This window comes from Rissa tridactyla, chromosome 11 (genome assembly GCF_028500815.1).
Source record: "Rissa tridactyla isolate bRisTri1 chromosome 11, bRisTri1.patW.cur.20221130, whole genome shotgun sequence".
NCBI lineage: Eukaryota > Metazoa > Chordata > Aves > Charadriiformes > Laridae > Rissa > Rissa tridactyla.
The window spans coordinates 20,467,980-20,487,344 of NC_071476.1; the positions used below are offsets into that span (position 1 = coordinate 20,467,980).

The following is a 19,365-nucleotide window of genomic DNA, read 5'->3' on the forward strand; positions in this document are numbered from 1 at the left end:
TTATTTTTTCCTCTGCGGTTGCAACACCCCAATTCTGGGGACGTTTCTCCCCGGCCTGTGTCAGACCCCCACCCCCACCACCACCACCCCCCCCCCGCAGGAAGAGAAGGGGGACCTCGTCCTGGCCAGGGGGGGCCAGGAACGGCACCTGACCCTCATGCCATAAAGCTGATCACCTTGAGGTCAGAGAAGGGAGATTCCTTGCTGGAGATGGGGAAGGGTAACTGGATGCCCCCAGAATTGAGGAAAGGTGACAGATCCTTGCCAATTATGGGGAAGAGTGATCTGATCCCCACTGGGGCTGGGGAAGTGACCAGATCCCTGCCAGTGACGGGGAAGAGTGATCTGATCCCCTCTGGGGCTGGGGAAGGGTGACCGGATCTCTGCCAGTGATGGGGAAGGGTTATCAGATCTCCACCGGGGCTGGGGAACCCACTGGGTTAACAGATCCCCCAAAATTAGGGATGGGTGACCAGATCCCTGCCAGTGATGGGGAAGGGCAACTGGATCCCTTCAGAGCTGTAGCTGTGGACACCATGGTCTCCTTGGTGGGGTGTGCCACATTCTGCCCTGCCCTTCCCCAAAAATGCCAGCGTGGAGCATACCAGTGGCACCCACAGCCATGTCACCCTCAACCCAAAGGCCTGGGGGATGCAAGGACAGGGGTGTCCAAGCGCATCCACGCTCTCGGAGCCAGGCTGGGGCTGAACCACTGCCCCGTCAGCCACCTCGGCACAGCGGCAGCATCAGGATGGACGGCCCCCATCTCTGCCCCCCCTTCCCACTGGAAATAAATACCATTGATTCAGAAGAAACCATTTTATTATTTTTTTTTTCCCAAAGAAAAAAAAGCAATATAAATATTAGAGTATAAAACTTGCGTGTAACACATCGACATTGGTCTATATGGGTATAAGAAGGATATAAGCATATATATAATATATAAGTATAATTCAATATTAGACACATTGAAAGGGCAAACGTGTTTCATTTCACGTACACTCGGAGCACAGACCACATGGAAAGAGGATACAGAGAAAATTGAAAATACTGGTGTTCACAAGTTAGTTACCGAGATTAAAAATAACACGCCACTAAATACACGACACGCACTACGCTACCTCAGATTGCAGATTAAAAAGAAATATAAAGACTACGATTCAGCTACAGCATTTCTGGGGGGGGGGGGACAGGTGGCAGCTGCGGGGGACAGGGTGGGAACCGCTCCCAGCACAGCCAGCGCCGGAGGTGGCTGGATCCGGAAGAAACACGGCGGTTGCTCCTGCTGCCCTGGGTTTGGGGAGGGGGTGGCGGTGGGGTGACTGCTGCCATGCCGGAGCCTGGCTGAGAGGGCTGGATCTGCTCGGGTGAGTTATGTGTTAGTGATTAAAAAGGGGTAAAACAACACACACACCCCCTGGGAAACCCGGCGTGGCCCCTTCCTGGCCATCCCGCAGCCCCTCTCCTCCCTCTAGCTACACAAAGCCCCTCTCTGCCTTCCTGGGGGGGCTCAGAGCTGCTTTGATATGGGAAGCCGGCCCGGTGCAAGGGTGATGGGCACATGGAGAAACTCTATTCCTTATCCTTTGATTCCCTCCTCGGGGTGGAAAGCCCAAAGCCAGCAGGCGCATCACCTGCCCCGGGCTAGCCTGGCGTGGTCCCACGCGACCCCTGTCCCTTGTTGCTCTGGATTGCCGGCTTTGCGGCACCACCCTGTACTCGCCCCCCAGTTCTCAGGTCCCTCCTCCAGATCTGGTCCCCAGGCGCCACCCAACCAACTGTCACTTACTCGGTTGCCAACTCTGCACCAAAGCCACGTGCTGGCAGCTCTGCGGATCTCACCCCTTTGGGCGAGACCCCAAACAACACCCTTATTTGGGGTCTGCACCCCAAATAAGAAGCAATGAGTTTCCCTACCCCTGTTTGACCAATCCTACCACCCAACCCCCCCACCCCTCCCCAAGGCAGCCCCAGCACGGAGACTCGGGCAGCTGCCGGCACGTTCACACCATGCTGCGTGGGCATGCGAGGACTTCGGTGGGTCCGTGGAGCTAACTGCGCTAGTGCAGGTGTGAGGTGAAGGACGTGCATGCAGACACGGTGTGCAGAAACGTGAAGCATCCTCATCCCCCCCCAGTCCCCTCGGCGGGGACTCGGCCAGTTGGCTGCCTGAAAGGAGCCTGGCCGCAGGGGAGCGAGACTCTCTTAGCTTTAATTCCAGAAGAACATTGACTGTACACATAAATATTTACTGCAAGGAAGGGATGAGATGTGTCTGCTCTTCGGAGACCCCTAGAACCGCTGGGGCAGCTGCCGCACACCTCGGCACGCTCCTCATTGAATTCCCTACCTCCCAGCTATCAGGAGGGTGTTGGTTTCTTTTGTTTTTGTCTCATATTTCAGGCCATTGGTGGTTGCATTTCTAAAAAAGAAAAATGTTTAGGATGCAGCTTTGCCATATTCCCTTTGACTCATGCAATATAAACACTTACTTATTATTTTTTTTCCGGGTAACAGGTAAGCAGGAACTGAAGCACTCCCTACCAACTTCTCAGCAACAAATCCATCGCTAGCATTAACTCAGGGTGACTTTTACTAATGGAAAGTTTAAGAGCAAAGAACTGGAGCATGGGCTTTAAGCTAGGAGCTGCCTTTTCCTTTCCAAAAAAATATGATCGAAGGTCTATAAATTAAAAGATCCGCGTTAAAATTATTTACACTGGGCAAAGTCAAGCACAAGCTTTGTGCCTTTCTCAGACTATCTGGGAGCAAATCGGATCCAAAGATGTGGCAGAAGACCTTCCGCCCTTGCATATTCTAATACCCGAGGGATCGTATAAAATGTTAGCAATTATTCACAGGGCACTTGTTTGCGTTCGGTTTAGCTTCCGGATTGGTTTTCATCATGAGACCTAACAGCAGCGAGACCCTGCTCCTAGCTCTGATGATGAGGAGATACATTCGCAGCAGCGTTTCCTACTTTTTGCATCAAAAAAAAAAAAATTGACATTCATCCTCCGGCCTGGGCTGTGATTTGGGGGGAGTGCTGGAGCCGGCTGCCCTGTAGCTCTAAGGTCTCCTTCTTCTTTTCTACTTCTTCTCCTTCTTCCCGGATTTCTTCTTGTTGCCTCCCGAGGAGCCGGCGCTCTTGGCATCGCGCTTGCCGGCGGCATTGGTGAGGGTGGCAGTGCTGCCCGGGATGTAGACGTTCTGCCGGTAATCAGGGACGTGCTGCAGGGTGAACTGGGGGCCGTAGCGGGCGCTCAGCCCCATGGTGCCCGTCCCGCCGCCCAGGGTCGAGTTGCCATCAGCAGCTTCTGTGGGGGATGCCGGAGGCAGGGGGGGCAAAAGAGAAGGGCAGATCGTTAGTGCCAGCCAGGGACCACCCCAAGCCCCAGCAGCCCCAAAAGGCTCCCACCGGGTGACAAACCCAGACCTTGGCGCCACCAACCTTTACTACCCTTCAGACCTGTCACTCCATGGGATGGCTATGACATGCATGCTGGGGAGCACGGCGTCACTGGCACCGAAATTCCTTGTTTCCGTCTCACATCATTGCCAAAAGTTTGGGATTTGGGGCTGGAGGGTGGCTGGGGTAGGGCAACCTCTCCTCTGCCCTCAGCAGCCACGGGGCTGCCTGTCCCTCCCTGCCTGCCCAATGCTGGCTGCTCTGGTCCCCTCCCTGGCTGCTGCCTCTGCAGAAAAACACACACCCCCTCCGAAAGCAGCCCATTACAAACATATTGTACAGCCACAACCATTAGTAATGCATTAAGGGAAATCCAATATTTTATTTTTTTTTCCGCTGCATTTAAAACCCTGCCCCCAGTCTTTCTCCCGCCAGGTTTATCCAGGGAGCTGAGCACATGCAAGGAGAAAGAAACTCCCTCCCCTGCAATACCACAAAATGGCTCTAGGAAGCCGAGCACCAAGCGAATCAATGCCGAAGCGCACGTCTGATGATCCAGATCTGGGAGCAGGGGGAGGGGAAGGCAAATTCATTCCTGTTGCTGTGCAAAGCCCCAGCATGGCAAGAGCAAGCGCAGGGGCGGAGAAGGGCGCAGGGATCCCCCCCCACCCTGGGTTGCTGGGGCACTGCTGGGAGGTAGAGAGCAGATGGAGACCGGGGAGATGTGCGGAGGCAGGGGAAGAGATGAGCACGGGGGGGGGACGGCAGGGCACGAGCGACGCTGTTGCCATGAGCGGCGGAGCGATCTGCTCTGGCATGGCTGCCCCAGCACGGCTGAGGGTGGGATCCTTGCAGCGCCCTGCTGAGAAATAATTTGCTAAAACTCTGTCTCTGCATCGGATACTGTGGGTCCCATCTCAGCCTTTTCACTGCTTCATGTATGGGGCTATCGACACGCTCTCCTGGGAGGCTGGAGAAACCCAGTGAGGGCACCTGAAGGGCCCAAGGCAGAGTCCGGGGCTGTTACTCCCTCCTTTTTGAGGTGGAAAGACTGAGGGAATACAGAAAAGCAATGAGCAGAGAACGTGGGCTGATCCTCCCGTGTTTTTCCTCGCTCCAGACCAGAGCTGTGCACGCCTCCGTGTTGCCTTTGCTTTCCCCTGAGCAGATGGAGGTGGTTAAACCAGCCAGAAAGCTAGACAAAAAGCTGGGCCACATCCCACCAACCCCCTGAAATATTGCTGCATCCGCATCCCCTCACATAGGTCGGAAGCATGAAGCAACTGCAGTTTGAAAAGTTACAGCTGCTCTGCTGGAGGAGGAAAACACATAGCGAGTCTGAAAACAGGCAAGATATTGTGTAACGGGGACGGGGGGCGCACAGGAGAGTGTACAAACACAGCGAAACACTGGGAACTGCCGTTTCGCTTTCCACATTCACCAGCAGAACTTTTCTACAGTCCCCATTAAATGGGTCTCAGACCCGGTGGGACTTTGAGGACCTTGGGCTGGAGGAAGGCTGGAGGAGACGTGTGTATACAGTTAGTGATATTTATCACTAAGCCTCGTTTGTCTCATCAGTAGCTTGTTACACTAACAACCAACTCAACCCCACATCTGTTGGGGTGTTATGGGATGGTTGGAGATGTGCTATCAGGCCAGGCTGCAGCCAGGGACCACCTCACAGGTGGACTATGACCTTTGGCAGCGGGGAAGATCTTTTTTCTGGGCTCCCCCAGCTGGATACAGCCCAGCTGGGGGCTTGGTGGGCTTGGGCACCTTCTCCTGTGGCCTCCCCACTGGGTGCCGCTGCCCTGCTTCCCTCCTGGACAATCCCAGCTGCACCAGGGCAGTGAGGAGGCTGGGGGCTCCCAGTGGCATCTGGGACAACCGGTCCCCATGAACTAGTTTGCAGTCACAGCACAGCTTTCACGGGGGAGAAAAAGCCGCCTGTGAAGTTCCCAGCCTGCCAGTTGGTCCAGAGTAGGAGCAAAGGGCTGTTTCTAGGTAACATTGACATTAAAGCTGAAAAGAAGAGAGAACAGGGACAATAGAGGTTTATAAATGGGCACCGAGTTGCTCTTGCCAAGCAGGGAGGGCACTTCAGCTGCTGCTGCTGGAAAGGTTACGCTCAGCCTTTACCAGCAGCCAGCCATTATCCCAAACGGTCCTGAGGAGGAAAATAAGAATTTGGACTTTGGCAAAAATAACCAGCGAGGGGCTCCATCGCCCTCATAAGCAGAGGGGAGGAGAGGCTTGAGGCAGCATGTGCTGCTGCAGCTGCTGGTGGGGCTTTCAGGAGAACCGAATATAGAACGACTGCCCCTGCCCCGTGGGGAGTGGAGCTGGGGAGAAGGACCTCCTCGGGCTGCCTGTCTGCTCTCCCGCCATCTCATGGCACCCCTTTAAATTCTCGCTGGAAGCCAGAGTATTTTAAGGACAGGATGTCTGCCCTTCAGTGTCTGGTGTCCTGGAGCATCTGCGCTCCTTGGTCTGTCTCAGCAGCTGCTTCTGCCCTTTTAGATGGCTCAAAACACTGGCTTTTCACGTTGTTCCCAGCTCTAAGGGAGGAAGATCCAGAGGAAGGGAGCCCGGGAAGGGAGGCAGAAGCCCTACAACAGGGTTGCAACCCTGGGGAGAAACCAGGTCCCCAGGCACTCTGGTGTGGGAGGGTGATTTAACCACTGGGCAAGTGATTTAACCCTCAGAGTGACTGGGTCGGCAGAGGGTTGGCGTGGCAGGGCCAGCTCTGCCTCTTGCTGAAGCGAAGGATAACCCCTGGCACAGGGTCAGGATGCGGGCAGGGCATCACTAGCCCCTTTTTGAGGTGGCGGCGGGGCATCCCTGGCTCATGGACCAGAACAGCAGCAGAGGAATTTCTGCCTCCCGGGTGGTCTCTGCTCGACGCAGACTTGAGCATGGGCTTGATGTCGTGTGGTGCAAGCCATCATCGACCACCCTGTGTGGGAGCAGCTCATGCTCGGAGGAGCGGGCGAGCAAACGGCACAGTGCCATCACCTGTGTCATTGTGTCCCACCCACCACCTCGGAGCTCAAACTGAGTTCAGCAGGTGACAGTAAGAGATAAGGACCATTTAAATAACCAGGAAACATTACCCAACGATGGGCAGCACAAAGCTTAAAGGGCAATTAGCACTGCCCCTCATCAAAGCCTGCTCCAATCAACACTATTAGCTTAATGAGTGAGAGAAAAAAGGGGGGGACAGGGAGCAGGGGAGACATGAAAAGACAGTGCTGGTGGACAAAGCTTGTGCTGTGTCCCCAGCCAGCGCAGCAAGGGACCAGCAGGGGCCAGAAAAGGATGGAGTGGATGGAGCCATCCTCTCCCTAGGGCTGCAGCAGGGAATGCCCTTATCTAGTGGATGGATCTGATTAAAATTAACCCCCTGGGCAGACTGAAGTCGTGGGAGAGGTTAGGACTATTTGAGACTTGTGGATTGGGGGAGATTTGCTGCAATAGGGCCTGGGGCTACACGGAAGCCGGTGCATAACCTGGAAGGGACCCGCTCAGCTCTCTGATCCTGGGGACTCTCAAGCAGCAGTCAGAAAAACAGCTTTATTTGCGAGTAAGGAAACCGGATCTGGAGGCACGGAGTGATGATAACCACATGCAGCCCCAGCGGCTATTTTTCCATAGTCGTTTTTCAGAGCAGAGACACGTTTTCGCATTGTTTCTTTCCCTTGAGTGTAAACAACTCCCTTGCCCAAGACCTTCGTCCCCTTCCCTGGCCACGGCAGCTGTGTCTCCAGCCTGCCTGGTGTCTGCAGAGCAGCAAAGTTCAGCTGCAGCAGCTTTCCAAGAAAGTAACAGCAAAGCCATCCCCTCCTCCCCCAGATTCCTTCTCTCCCAACAGCTCAAAGGAAACATCCTAAGCATTTTGCGCGGGGTTTTATGGCTGTGCTGTTGCTTCTATTTTTAAATCAAAGGGGAAAAGACTTGGAGGTATTTATAAACAAAAGCTGTATGAAAACCAGCCTCTTTATCCGTAGTGCTGCACAGAGTGACAGTTGCGCATATCTTTTATACAAAGCCATGGAGACCGTGGGTGCATGGGAACACCCCTCCTTGCTCACTGCTTCCGTATGGCATGGCCATAAACCTGAACAAACCAACCCAAAATGACCCCCAAAGCAAACCCTAGTGATTACAACTGCAAAGAGCCAGCAGCAGCCGGTGGGGCAAACCTTGGCGAGCCCGCAGCTTGGCGGAGGGACCCAGCGTGAGCAGGGAGCACACGCCGGCATCTCTAGACATGAGGTTTGTTGGGGATACTGAGTCTGGCATTTACTGTATTCCTGACCCAGCCTCTAGCCATAAGCAAATCTTCCAGGCTTCCTACCTCCTCACCTTACAGCAAGTTGCCACATAGCAGACATTTCATTTACTGTGACCTTAAGGAACCAAGTAGTTTATAAAATATCGGCTCAAGACCGGCTTTTTTGTGGAACACAACCACATCGCGAGCCAGATAACATTCTGTCATACACAGATAACATAGTTTGGGTGGAAGAAGTACCCATGCCTACAGTATGTCTGATGCTGATGACTATCTGGTATCTCCTCTGCCTTAATCCTTCCCGATCCCTCTCCTCTGCCTGGTAACACAGAGGGCAGTGCTTTTCCACCAGCAACTGCTGAAGCACTTTTGAAGCCACCCCAATTAACCCATATACATAAGTCCCACCAGCATCTTATCTAATGGCATGCATCTGAGATGTCCACGCGAGAGCAAGTGCCATGGTTTTCCCACATGGAATGGAGACCAACCGTTTGCTGAAGCCAGGATCATGGCCTGGAGCATTTCCGTGTCAAACTGGTTGTTCGGCCAGGCTCCACCTTCCTCTCCATTCTGGGAGCTATGGGAAAAGAAAAGAAACAGCAAGTTACTGCAGCTCCATAAGGAGGAGTAGACATGTCAGGGAGCACGAGAAGCCAAGGCTGCGGGCTTGCCTACTGGCAGAGAGGAGTTTGCAGGCTTTAAACCCTTCTATTAAATAACACTCAAGAATCAAAACACTTTCAGAGGTCTCCATCCCTCTCCAGGCTTTTGAAGAATAACCACCAACACCAAAAGCACTTGAGGAGGGCTCAGCAGTGTTTCCAGCAACACCTACCTAACTCCTGCAGTACCTCAACTCCTCAAAACCCCCCCAGGTGCCTTCCCACCAACATAATACCGCAAAAAAATGCTGGTCATAAAGTCCCAGAGCTGCACGCACCCTTGTACAACCAGGTCCTCTGTTCCTTTTGCAGACCATGTGAGGGGATGACCCTTTCAAGTAATTTCAGGTCACACGTCTGGTCTGCAGCTTCATTTGGGAGACTGAGGGTGAGAAAACTCCACAGCGTGATGGGATTTGGGATCCCACAGAGCCAGTTGCCCAGCACCATGAAACCTGCTCTGAAAGGAGTCCAAGAGCAGCTGCCAGCTCTACAGACCTGTCAGCAAACAGTCCTGGGGAGGTCGAAGCAACGCTGAGAGAAGGGAGATGGGTGCCCACCTTTGTTCCCTGAGGCTGGATGATGGGGGGGGCTGAGCACCACAGATCTGCCTGGGAAAACTCTGGGGATGCTCCCAGGCTTTGATTAAGGAGGATTTGTGACAGAGGTTACAATCAGCAGTCTGTGTACAGTCTAACAAGCCCCGCTTTCACATTTGCCAGGTGCCAGCTGTGCTTGGCCACCATTCACTGGTAACACTTCCTCTCCATGTCAGGGCTGTGCTCCCAGAGCCCCCCTAGCACCTCACTGCCTCCAGCAGAGACACCTAAACATCTCACCAGCTTCCTGGGTCCTCTTCTGCTCTGACCTTAAGTGACCACATCATTCAGACCACCGGTCTCTCTCAGCTGAGTGCTCTGCCCACTGGGATGCCAGGATCTGTCCCTTGGTTGTGCGCTGCCTCGCTTGGGATGAGGGCTGCCCCGCTCTTGCAGCTGGGAGCTCTCCAGAAGTGAGATTTGGGGGTTTGAAAGCCCTTCCCCTTGGAGAAACCTGAGCCCGTTTCCCAGGCAAGTGTTCAAACCACCAGGCTGCAAGGCACGGAGGTAGCCTCCTCCTTTACCGTCATGAACCCAGCCCTTGCACCCAGGAGCTGCCAGACCCCAAAGCCCTGATCAGACAGGCTCAAGGAGCTGAGATCTGCCCCACCTCCAGCATGGCAGCTCTATGCTCGAATGCACAGCACCCCCTGTGCTGCAAATGCCAACGCAGGCACTGCCGCCGCCAACTCAACACCGCACGCTGGGCGGCAGATGGACTCTTTACCACCACACCGAGCATCCCGCTGCCTGAGTGCTCCCAACAGTTGCACCCGCTGCAGCCCTCACACACAGGACAGGCTCAATATTTTGGAAATGGGACAGACCCACAGGCACATCCTCGGAAGTTGTTATCTACCACAGTGACCTTGTAGTGTGGGCAGCTGCATAAAAGCTCTACAAGGAGGGGAGCCCTGAATGCACAAGAGCCTTCCCCATCCTCCCTGTGCAAATGTCCTGCACACATGAAGAAAAACTGCACAGGATGGATGAGAGTGCCCGTGAGCTCTGATCAGACCCCACACAGCCCTGCTCAGCTTGGTATGGACACAGTGAGGGGTAATAGATGGGCAAACTCCCTCTGAAACACAAGATCTGTATGTAAGGGAGGCATGTGGGAGTGCCAAGACCACACTATCATCCTGTTCCTTCCCCTTCTGCATCGCCTGGCTGATCCATCCCCAGCCAGGCACAGGGCACTGCTCTCACACTGGTTTTTATCTATGGAAGATGCAAACAATCCCTAATGTAGCAGAGGCTGCCCCGGCATGACACTGCCAACAGCGCTGCTTCTGAAATACCTGCCGTCTGCTGCAACCCAGGGCATCCTGAAAACTATTTATATCCATCCTCCGCGACACGTGTGGTGGCACAGTTTCAAGAAGGCCAGAAGCGAGGCTTGCTCGCCTCGCAAATTGATTTCAGCACTTGCATGATGCTTGTGCCAAGACTCTGCAGAGGTGGGTACTACTGCCCTGCGCTCAGTGTTGTGTCAGGGAGCTGCGTGCAGGCAGCGCAGGCAGTGCAGGCAGCGAGGACAGGGTGGGGACAGCCCTAGGGCTGCAGTGACCTGTTAATGTCACAGGCAGGGCTGGGAATAGAGCCCCGGGCTAGATCCAATAAAGGACTTAGGAACCTAAAACCCATTGCAAACCACAACCCATTCAGCCACCAGTTAACCCCAGCAGCTCCTGCCCCACCAGCTGCCCCCCCAGGCTGGCAACTGAGGTTCCCGGGTTTTTCAGGGTTGGAGAAAAGATGGCCAGGAACACCCCAGTGCCTCCCGAGCAGCTGCTCGTGGCTCTGAGGGCTGCCCCAGCATGCTGATGGGATCCGGGAATGGGGAAAGGGAAAGCACAAGCAAGTGCCAAATCCATTTCTTTCTTAAATTGTAATATTCCAGTGGTTTGAACTGTGTTTTGAAATCGGAGGCTCAGGTTCAACTCCCTCTTTGATGTGGCAGTGCCAGCGTCACATTTTCCACCTCCCAAGAGACTCTTTCCTCCCCTCCCACCTCTCCTTTGGGCAATGGGCTGCACTGGACAGAAGCTCCTCCTGCCTCCTGTCAAAGCTGGGCCTCCATGCCCTAGAACAGCGGGAACACATGGAAGGAAAGGCTCACCCTGCGGCCAGGACATTCACCTGGGAGGTAGTACCAGGACCCCCAACCTCACTGAGCTCCCTAACTAGGGGTCTTCACTCTCCACCTCAATGACCCTTGGCTCCATGGCTGCTTGCAGGCACAGACAGGAAAGCCAGCCACTACCGAGCACCAGACCTGCCCAGGGCTGAGTTGGACGGGGAGGAAAGAAGGGCCATGGTCAGTCCCTGCAGCCTGGGAGGGCGTTGTGCAACACAGTCCAACCCCTCCAGAGCACGGCACAAGAGGAACGGCTGTACCAAGAAACGTGTGGATCTTGTTCAGGTTTGAGCTCATGTTTTAGAGATGTGTGCCCCCAGGGAAGGGCAACCCCGCGTCACCAGTGAGCAGAGAGAGATTCATCTCCAGAGGATGGGGAGATGGGCAGTTTTTCAAACCCTTTTCCTTTCTTCTTGTCTTAGAGAGGGAGTGAACACACATGAACTCACATGGTGGACATGGTGCTGGTGGACAAGAAGCTCAACATGAGCAGGCAATGTGCACTTGCAGCCCAGAAAGCCAACTGCATCCTGGGCTGCATCAAAAGAAGCATTGCCAGCAGGTCGATGGAGGTGATTCTGTCCCTCTACTCCGCTCTGGTGATACCCCGCCTGGAGTATTGCATCCAGCTCTGGAGTCCTCAGCATGGAAAGGACATGGACCTGTTGGAATGGGTCCAGCGGAGGGCCATGAAGATGATCAGAGGGCTGGAGCACCTATGCTATGAGGACAGGCTGAGAGAGTTGGAAGTGTTCATCCTGGAGAAGATAAGGCTCCAGGAAGACCTCATAGCGGCCTTCCAGTACCTAAAGGGGGCCTACAGGAAGGATGGGGAGGGACTCTTTATCAGGGAGTGTAATGATAGGATGAGGGATAACGGTTTCAAACTGAAGGAGGTGAGATTTAGATTAGATATTAGGAAGAAATTCTTTACTGTGAGGGTGGTGAGGCACTGGAACAGGTTGCCCAGGGAAGGCTGTGGATGCCCCATGCCTGGAAGTGCTCAAGGCCAGGCTGGATGGGGCTTTGAGCAACCTGGTCTGGTGGTCAAGCAACCTGCTTGACGGGGGGGTTGGAACTACATGATCTTTAAGCTCCCTTCCAACACAAACCATTCTATGATTCTATGATTCTATGACTTCACCGGCACCCGTGTTACAGCTATACCCCAGTGTCAGGGGGACAGACAGACCCCTATATCCCCTTAATGCCCTGTGGGATCACAAAATCACAGACTGATTCAGACAGAGAGGCACATGAAGCACCCAGCCTAAAGAAGCTTGGAAGGTCTCTGGTCCAACACCCCATTCAAAACAGGGCCATGCTTTCAGATGTATCCAACTTTATATTAGAAGCTCAAGGCTCTGAGCAACCACATTTTGAGTATGAGACTTCTCCATCTCTCCAGCTTCCTGTTCCAGTGTTTGACCACCCTTGGGTGAAAAATGTTTCCTAACTTCTACTCCAAATTTATCTTGTTGCAACATGTGCCCATTGACCCTCGTCCTTTTACTGTGCACCTCTGAAGATGGCAATGAGACCCTTCTCCTAGCTCTCACATCTCCAAGATGAAGGAGCTCTCCCAGCCTCTCCTTGCCTGCCACAGGCTCCAGACCTCTCATCATTTTAGTGGCTCCCATTATGGCCATGTCTTTGTTGCAGTTGCAAGCCCGTAACCGGGCACAGAGCTCCAGGTGTGGTCCCATTAACTGCCAAGTTGAGGGCAACCATGTATTCTTTTGACCTGCTGTCTACAATCTTATCAGTAAAACCCAGTATACAGTCAGTCTCCATCACGGCAAGGGTGTACTGGTGACTGGTGTTCAACCTGATGGCCCCCAGGTCCTTTTCTGCAAACCTGCTGCACCCAGTGTTCCCAAATTTTCCACGAACAGGCTCAAAGCTGTGTGCCTGCTCCCCATGATGCCACACATAAAAGCTAGTTTAGAAATGCCTTAGGGTTGCAAAAAACGCTATTGAGCTCACTTCTCCAAGCAGGAAATTCAAGTCCCTCAATTACTTGCAGTGCAATCATCCAGAATTCAAAGGCACAGAAAAAAAAAACAAGTGCTGTAATCTAAAAACACCCAAAAATAACTGCTCGCATTGGAAAAAAGGCACACAGCTGATGACCAGACCTGGCCGTCTTCCATGGCTATAGGATGGAATTGTGAATCAGAGCTGTGAATCACTGATTTACTAGCGAGCAGCCTGCCCTGCCCTTACTCCCCCTGCCTGGGGCAGGCAGACCTCGGAGCCCCCCCTTGCAGCACCGCTCCCCACTCAGCTGAAGCCTTGGGCTCTGCTGCGGGGAGGCTGCCTGGAACGGGAGGGCTGGTTCCTATGGAAATGATTCCAAGGACTTGCTGTTTTTAATACAAATGCTGTTGACTCAATAGGTTTTTTTCTAAAAACCCATCCCCCCCATAGGACAGATTTTTTTTCTCTCTGTTCAATTCTACTCCACACTTCAAAGCTCAGAGAAGAGCTGGCTTTCATTTTCGGGAACGTTTCCAGCACAGCTAGGACTGGAGGGAAGGAAGCACACCCACATTTGAGACAAACCCAGGGATGCAGCGTCTTAGGGGGGCTCAGGGCATGGTGGGCATGAAGCACGGGATGGGGGCTGTGCCAGCAGAGGCAGGTACAGCCAGCGCATGACCCGCAAATGTCTTCATTAAACCTGGCTACCTGGAAACCAGGGAATGCCAAAATGAAAGGCTTGTCCTGCAGCCTTGACGCAGCCCCACTCCGTGCTGCATTGTGAGGCTGCCCCATTGTCAAGGGCTTCCATGAGCATCTGCCCAAGCTGCACAGGGTGGACCCGGGTGCTTTCCTCACCAGCTATTTTGTGGCACCTCTGGCCACCGCATCCCTTTTTAACTTCCCTTTCGAGCACAGAATTATTCATTTCCTTGCGGGGTTGCTATGGAGCTCGTCACTATGGCAGCCGAGGGCCCTGCAAACATTTATTTGCACAACTGCCCGGTGGATTCCTGAAAAATTGTTTTCCTCGCTCTGCAGCTGGAAACACAAGCCGTAGCAGCACCACAGCAAACTGGAGAAGATTATTCGTGCCAGAGCAGTGCTGTCAAAGCCCCAGGGACTGGAGAGGACGGCCCAGCACCCCAGGGATGAGAACCCGACACCCCAGGGTTGCCTGGCAGGGCATCGGCAGCGCTTGGCCTGGGGATTTTCCTGGGATACCCTCAACATCCTCCCTTCTCCGTCATTTGGGGCTTTCTGGCTCCTATGGCCAGCAGAGCTCCTACCCCACAGCCCTGGCTGCTTCCAGGCTTCCCCACTCTGTGAAGGGGAATATGGCTGGGGTTTGTTTCTCTTCCCAATCTCTTCCCCTTTCACTCCCGTTTGCTCCCCAGCTCCGGCTGCTGCTCCCACTCTCCCATCACCCCCACCCCAGCAGCCTGGCTGGGGCAGCATTCTGCCCTCCCCACCCAGCTCCCAGGACCAGGGGGTATCTTCAAGCCCATTCCTTCAGCCCCATTCCTGGGCAGCCCCTGGTCCCCCCAGGCTGCTCCCTGTGCCTAACCCCCCCTGCACTGCTGTTTCCAGTCTTGCAGCTTCCTCCAAGCCCTCCCCGCGCCCCCTGCCCGCCATTTCCCTACACACAGCTCCAGACGGAGGCAGCAGCAGAAGTAAAAATCTCAGCCCACGCATTTCTCGGCTGGCAAAGTGACAAGCAAAAGGGAACAGATCTGTCCCTGCCGGTGCTGAGTCTCTGCCGTGCTTGAGGCGTGCTGGGGACACAACCCCATGGCTGGAGATGCAGTCCCAGGGCCAGTATACCTCTGCCCCACCACCCATGCCAGCTTCCCACAGCCCCCCACCCTCCCACCTCCCCCAGCCTCTGAAAAAATGGAACCGGCTCCAAAATATCCACAATTTCCTGCCTTTCTCCCTTCCTTAACAGAGGATGCTGCTGGCCCTTCCCCCATGCTCCCTCAGCTCCACACATTCCCTGCCGCTTCTGTAATGCAATTGCAAGGGCTGGAGAGGACCTGGATGAGGCCCAGCTTTAAGATCATGATTTTGCAAAGATGGGATTGAAAATCGTTAGCGGGCAAATGGGGGGAAGATTTGCAGCCTCCCAAAGCACCCGTGAGTCGTTACTTCCAGCCAGTGGAGCTGTTGGGATGCTGCTCTGCCATGGAGGCAGAACAATAAGCCACGATGTGTCTAAAAGGGGGACCAGGGGCAGTGTCCCCCCTCCAGGGGATTCTTCCAGCCCTCCTGGATGAGACAAAGCTGAGACGAGCATTATTTCGCCCAGCCCATCCTGCCGCCATCCATGCCCTAAATGCGCAAGGAAGGATATTTTGAGAAATTCTTTGGAAAGGTTATTGTGTCTATTTGGCCGATCCTTGCGCCTCTGCAGCCGGCCGTGGCATGTGCTCAGCTGCGCAGGAAGCAGATGGAGACAGGAAAATTAAACTAATACACGTAGCACCTGCTAAACTACCTAAAATAGCATTTCTATACATAACACTGTGATGGTGACACTACTGATATTCTGGGGGCTTTCCAGAATGAGAAGCGCGTCCCGTTGTTTGGATATTTCCCTTTTTCCATAAAAGACTCCCCAGCTTTTGTCCTGCCTGGCAGGATCCAGGTGGCTCAGACTTCAAGGGCCATCACAAATGCAGATAAAGGGATTATTGGCCCAGAATGGTCAATAAGGGAAGGAAACATTCAGCTAAGAGGGCTGTGTGATGTAGAAAGAAGCCCAAATACTGAATCTGCTCAGATTTGGGCTCTTACTAGACTAAAGGGTGAACCCTGCAAGCAGGAGTGCTCACAGGCATCATCCACAGCATGGGGGACCAACTCTGTGGTCTCCTAGCTGTGGACGGAGAGGTGGGGTTGGGACCAGGACACATCACTATAAAACCTTCAGCTTCCAGTCCCAGGATCGGCTCAGCTCTGCAGGAAGTGGGGAACGAGAGCAGTTATCCAGGGACAACTCCTGTTCCCAGCGTCAAAACAGCTCCTGCCTGTCCCAGTGCCTCAAATCCACTCTAAAAATTGCACCGGGGGTTGCAGCCCGTGCTCAGAGCAAAGCCAGGCTCTGAGCAGCCCCGTAATACATTAAAGCAGCGTTTTCTCTGCAGCGTTTGATAGGAAACCCCAGTCATAGAATCATAGAATCATTTAGGTTGGAAAAGACCTTTAAGATCACCGAGTCCAACTGTAAACCTAACACCGACAGGTCCACCACTAAACCATGTCCCTCAGCACCTCGTCTACACTTCTTTTAAACACCTCCAGGGATGGTGACTCAACCACTTCCCTGGGCAGCCTGTTCCAATGCTTGACAACCCTGTCAGTGAAGAAATTTGTCCTCCTATTCAGTCTAAACCTCAGCTGGTGCAACTTGGGGCCGTTTCCTCTCGTCCTATTGCCTGTTCCTTGGGAGAAGAGACCAACCCCCCCTGGCTACACCCTCCTTTCAGGGAGTTGTAGAGAGCAAGAAGGTCTCCCTTCAGCCTCCTTTTCTCCAGGCTGAACACCCCCAGCTCCCTCAGCTGCTTCTCATAAGGCTTGTGCTCCAGAGCCCTCACCAGCTCCGTTGCTCTTCTTTGGACATGCTCCAGCACCTCAAAGCCATGAGCCTCTGAGTGGTCTTCAAACTTTCCTGTTTCAAGACCCACCAGGGCAACACCAAACCTGGCAGACGTGACCCTCTGGTTCTTGCTGGGCTTCCACGGTTTCCTCCAAGGTGTTTTCTGAGCAAAAACCACAAAAACAGGCTGGGGACTGGCGTGGGCTGCGTCATTGGGCATAAACAACCACCTCAAATACTCCCCAGAAAGGCAATTTCTCTCCCAGGCTCCTCAGGACCTGGCACAAGCTGGTGCTTTGAGCTCTGCAGCCCCAGAGGCTTTGTTGGGGGGAGGGGGCCGTAACTCTCCCTTCAGAGCAGAGCCCCTTTACTAGCACAACTCCTCCTTCACTCAGGGGTCCACAGCCCACATTAAAGCACAGCAGCTCTCAACCTTAGGTGGGCGCAGTGTCACTTAGATTATGGCTGTTCCTGCAAAGTGATGACCCCAAAGGGATCTCCAGACGATGCCGCAATTTTTCAGGCTTCCAGGCTCTGCTCACACCTTCCTGAGGCCCCAGGATGGCAGCTGAGAGCAGCTCCGTACTCTGCTTGCTGCAGAAGCCCTGGAGGAATCACTCAATACTCAAGCATCTGCACAGGCACATGAATGCAAACGAGAAGAAGCAGTAATTTTGGCCCAAAGACTGTTACCCTTCTTTTGATCCACCTGCAAAACATGTGGAAGCTGACCTGGCAAATACCACTGTTGGCTTCAACCTTTGAGTGCATTTGGGATGGAAACTTGAGGATTACAATTATTTCCTAAACTTTCCAGGGTGGCAGTTATTTCTACTGCTCCTCTTGCCCCTGTCAATGAGAAGCTGAGGCTGGGAACCCTGCGCAGCCCAGAAGTGCTCCCAGGGCTCCTGGCCTTCCCCAGAAATCGTAGTGCCACCAGCTTCACTGCATGTCCCATGAGCTGCATGTTCTCCAGGTAACACTGTCCTGAAAACTGTCTCCTTTTCTCTTTTTCAACCTGTTTCCCCCATGCTGTCCATCCACTCATTCAACTACCCCTGGGTTCTGGAAGCTGTTGAGTGCTTTCAACCAGATCTGATGGCGAGGTGGAAGTTTCTGATATGCCACTCTTCTATCACTTGCATGAAAATCAACCGGGAAAGACCCTCATGATGTCTCCTGCTAGGGAAAGGCTCAGTTGCCAGCCATGCTTGGTCCGCAAGCTCATCTGTCACTGCTTGGCATCACACAGGTGGCTGGAAATTGCAAAAGCTGCTTGTTCTGCTGCTGGTTCAGAGCTGGACACAGCCTGGGATGCTGTGTGGGATGACAGTGGTGCTGGGGAGGGGCTCAGAGAAAACAGGAGGCTGGAGATGCTGTGGGGAATGGAGAAGAGGAGCATAGGGAGACCCTTGCTGCATGGTACGCAGGAGGGCAGCAAAAGCAGGTATTGTGGTGGGAAACACCAGGGGCCTGGACAGGCTGGAGGACTGGGTCCACATGAACCTCATGAAGTTCAACAAGGCCAGCTGCAAGGTCCTGCACCTCAGCTGGGGCAATGTAGGATGAATGGATTGAAAGCAGCCCTGCAGAGAAGGACTTGGGCATACCGGTGGACGAAAAATGGGGCATGAGCCAGCACTGTGCACTTGCAGTCCAGAAAGCCAGATGTATCCTGGGCTGCATCAGCAGCAACATGGCCAACAGGTCGAGGGACGTGATTCTCTCCCTCTACTCTGCTCTCCTGAGACCTGCCCTGGAGCACTGAGTCAAGCTCTGTGGTCCTCAGCACCAGACAGACATGGACCTGTGAGAGCGGGTTCAGAGGAGGCCACAGAAATGGTCAGAGGGCTGGAACAGCTTTGCTATGGAGAAAGGCTGAGAAAGTTGAGGTTGTTCAACCTGGAGAAGAGAAGGGTCTGGAGAAATCTTACCATACTTTTCAATATCTAAAGGGGTAAGGACAGAGAAGGACTTTCTACCAGGGCCAGTCATGACAGGACAAGGGGCAACAGTTTTAAACTGAAAAAGGGTAGGGTTAGGTTGGACATAAGGAAGAAATGTTCTACGATGAGGGTGGTGAGACACTGGAAGAAGTTGCCCAGAGAAACTGTAGAAGTGTTCAAGGTCTGGTTGGACGGGGCTTTGAGCAACCTTATCTAGTGCAGGATGTTCCTGCCTATAGCAGGGGAGGGGGGGTTAAGTGGATGATCTTTGAAAAGGTTCCTCTAACCCAAACTGTTCTGTGAGTCTATCAAAAGACGTCAGAAGAGTCAAGGTGGGGCATGAGTGGGACAGAGGGGTCACAGCCAGGGTGACCCATCCCTGCAACTCAGCAGTAGCTCTGGAGGCGGGGGAGAGGACTGCTGCAGGCTGCAGCTTGGCTGGCGCCTCTCCCCAGCATGTGCCGGTTTTCGCCACACTTTCAATGAATGAGTGAAGACAAGGTAAACCTGTTGGTGTTTACCCAGACATCTCCACTGGTGTATGTGTGCGTGTGCCTTAGAGCACTTGCTGCTGTACCCACTATAACATTACGCAAACTTGCAACGTAAATTCCTATGGCGTTACAACACTCGCAGACACCCCTGTGTCTGCTGGGTTAGCAAGCTGGGGTTTTTTTTAGGAAGGATGTGCTAAAGCCTGCATCTGTGACCAGTTGTCTTTCTGCTGT

The 19,365-nt window shown here is 53.7% G+C and overlaps 1 protein-coding gene across 13 annotated transcripts in view; it reads right to left on the bottom strand.

Moving 5' to 3' along the window:
- Positions 1 to 804: 804 nt before the first annotated feature.
- LOC128915987 (protocadherin gamma-C5-like) overlaps positions 805 to 19,365 on the bottom strand; it is a 248,422-nt gene continuing 229,861 nt past the window's right edge. For 12 of the 13 annotated variants that reach the window (XM_054217044.1, XM_054217037.1, XM_054217046.1 and 9 more), the window contains exons 3-4: positions 8,198 to 8,286; positions 805 to 3,317 (exon numbers count right to left, since the gene is read on the bottom strand). In XM_054217044.1, the coding sequence (XP_054073019.1) occupies positions 3,091 to 3,317; positions 8,198 to 8,286 (316 nt within the window). In that variant the 3' untranslated portion in view covers positions 805 to 3,090. The remainder of the gene's footprint in view (positions 3,318 to 8,197; positions 8,287 to 19,365) is intronic. The other variant, XM_054217038.1, reaches the window with a different exon arrangement.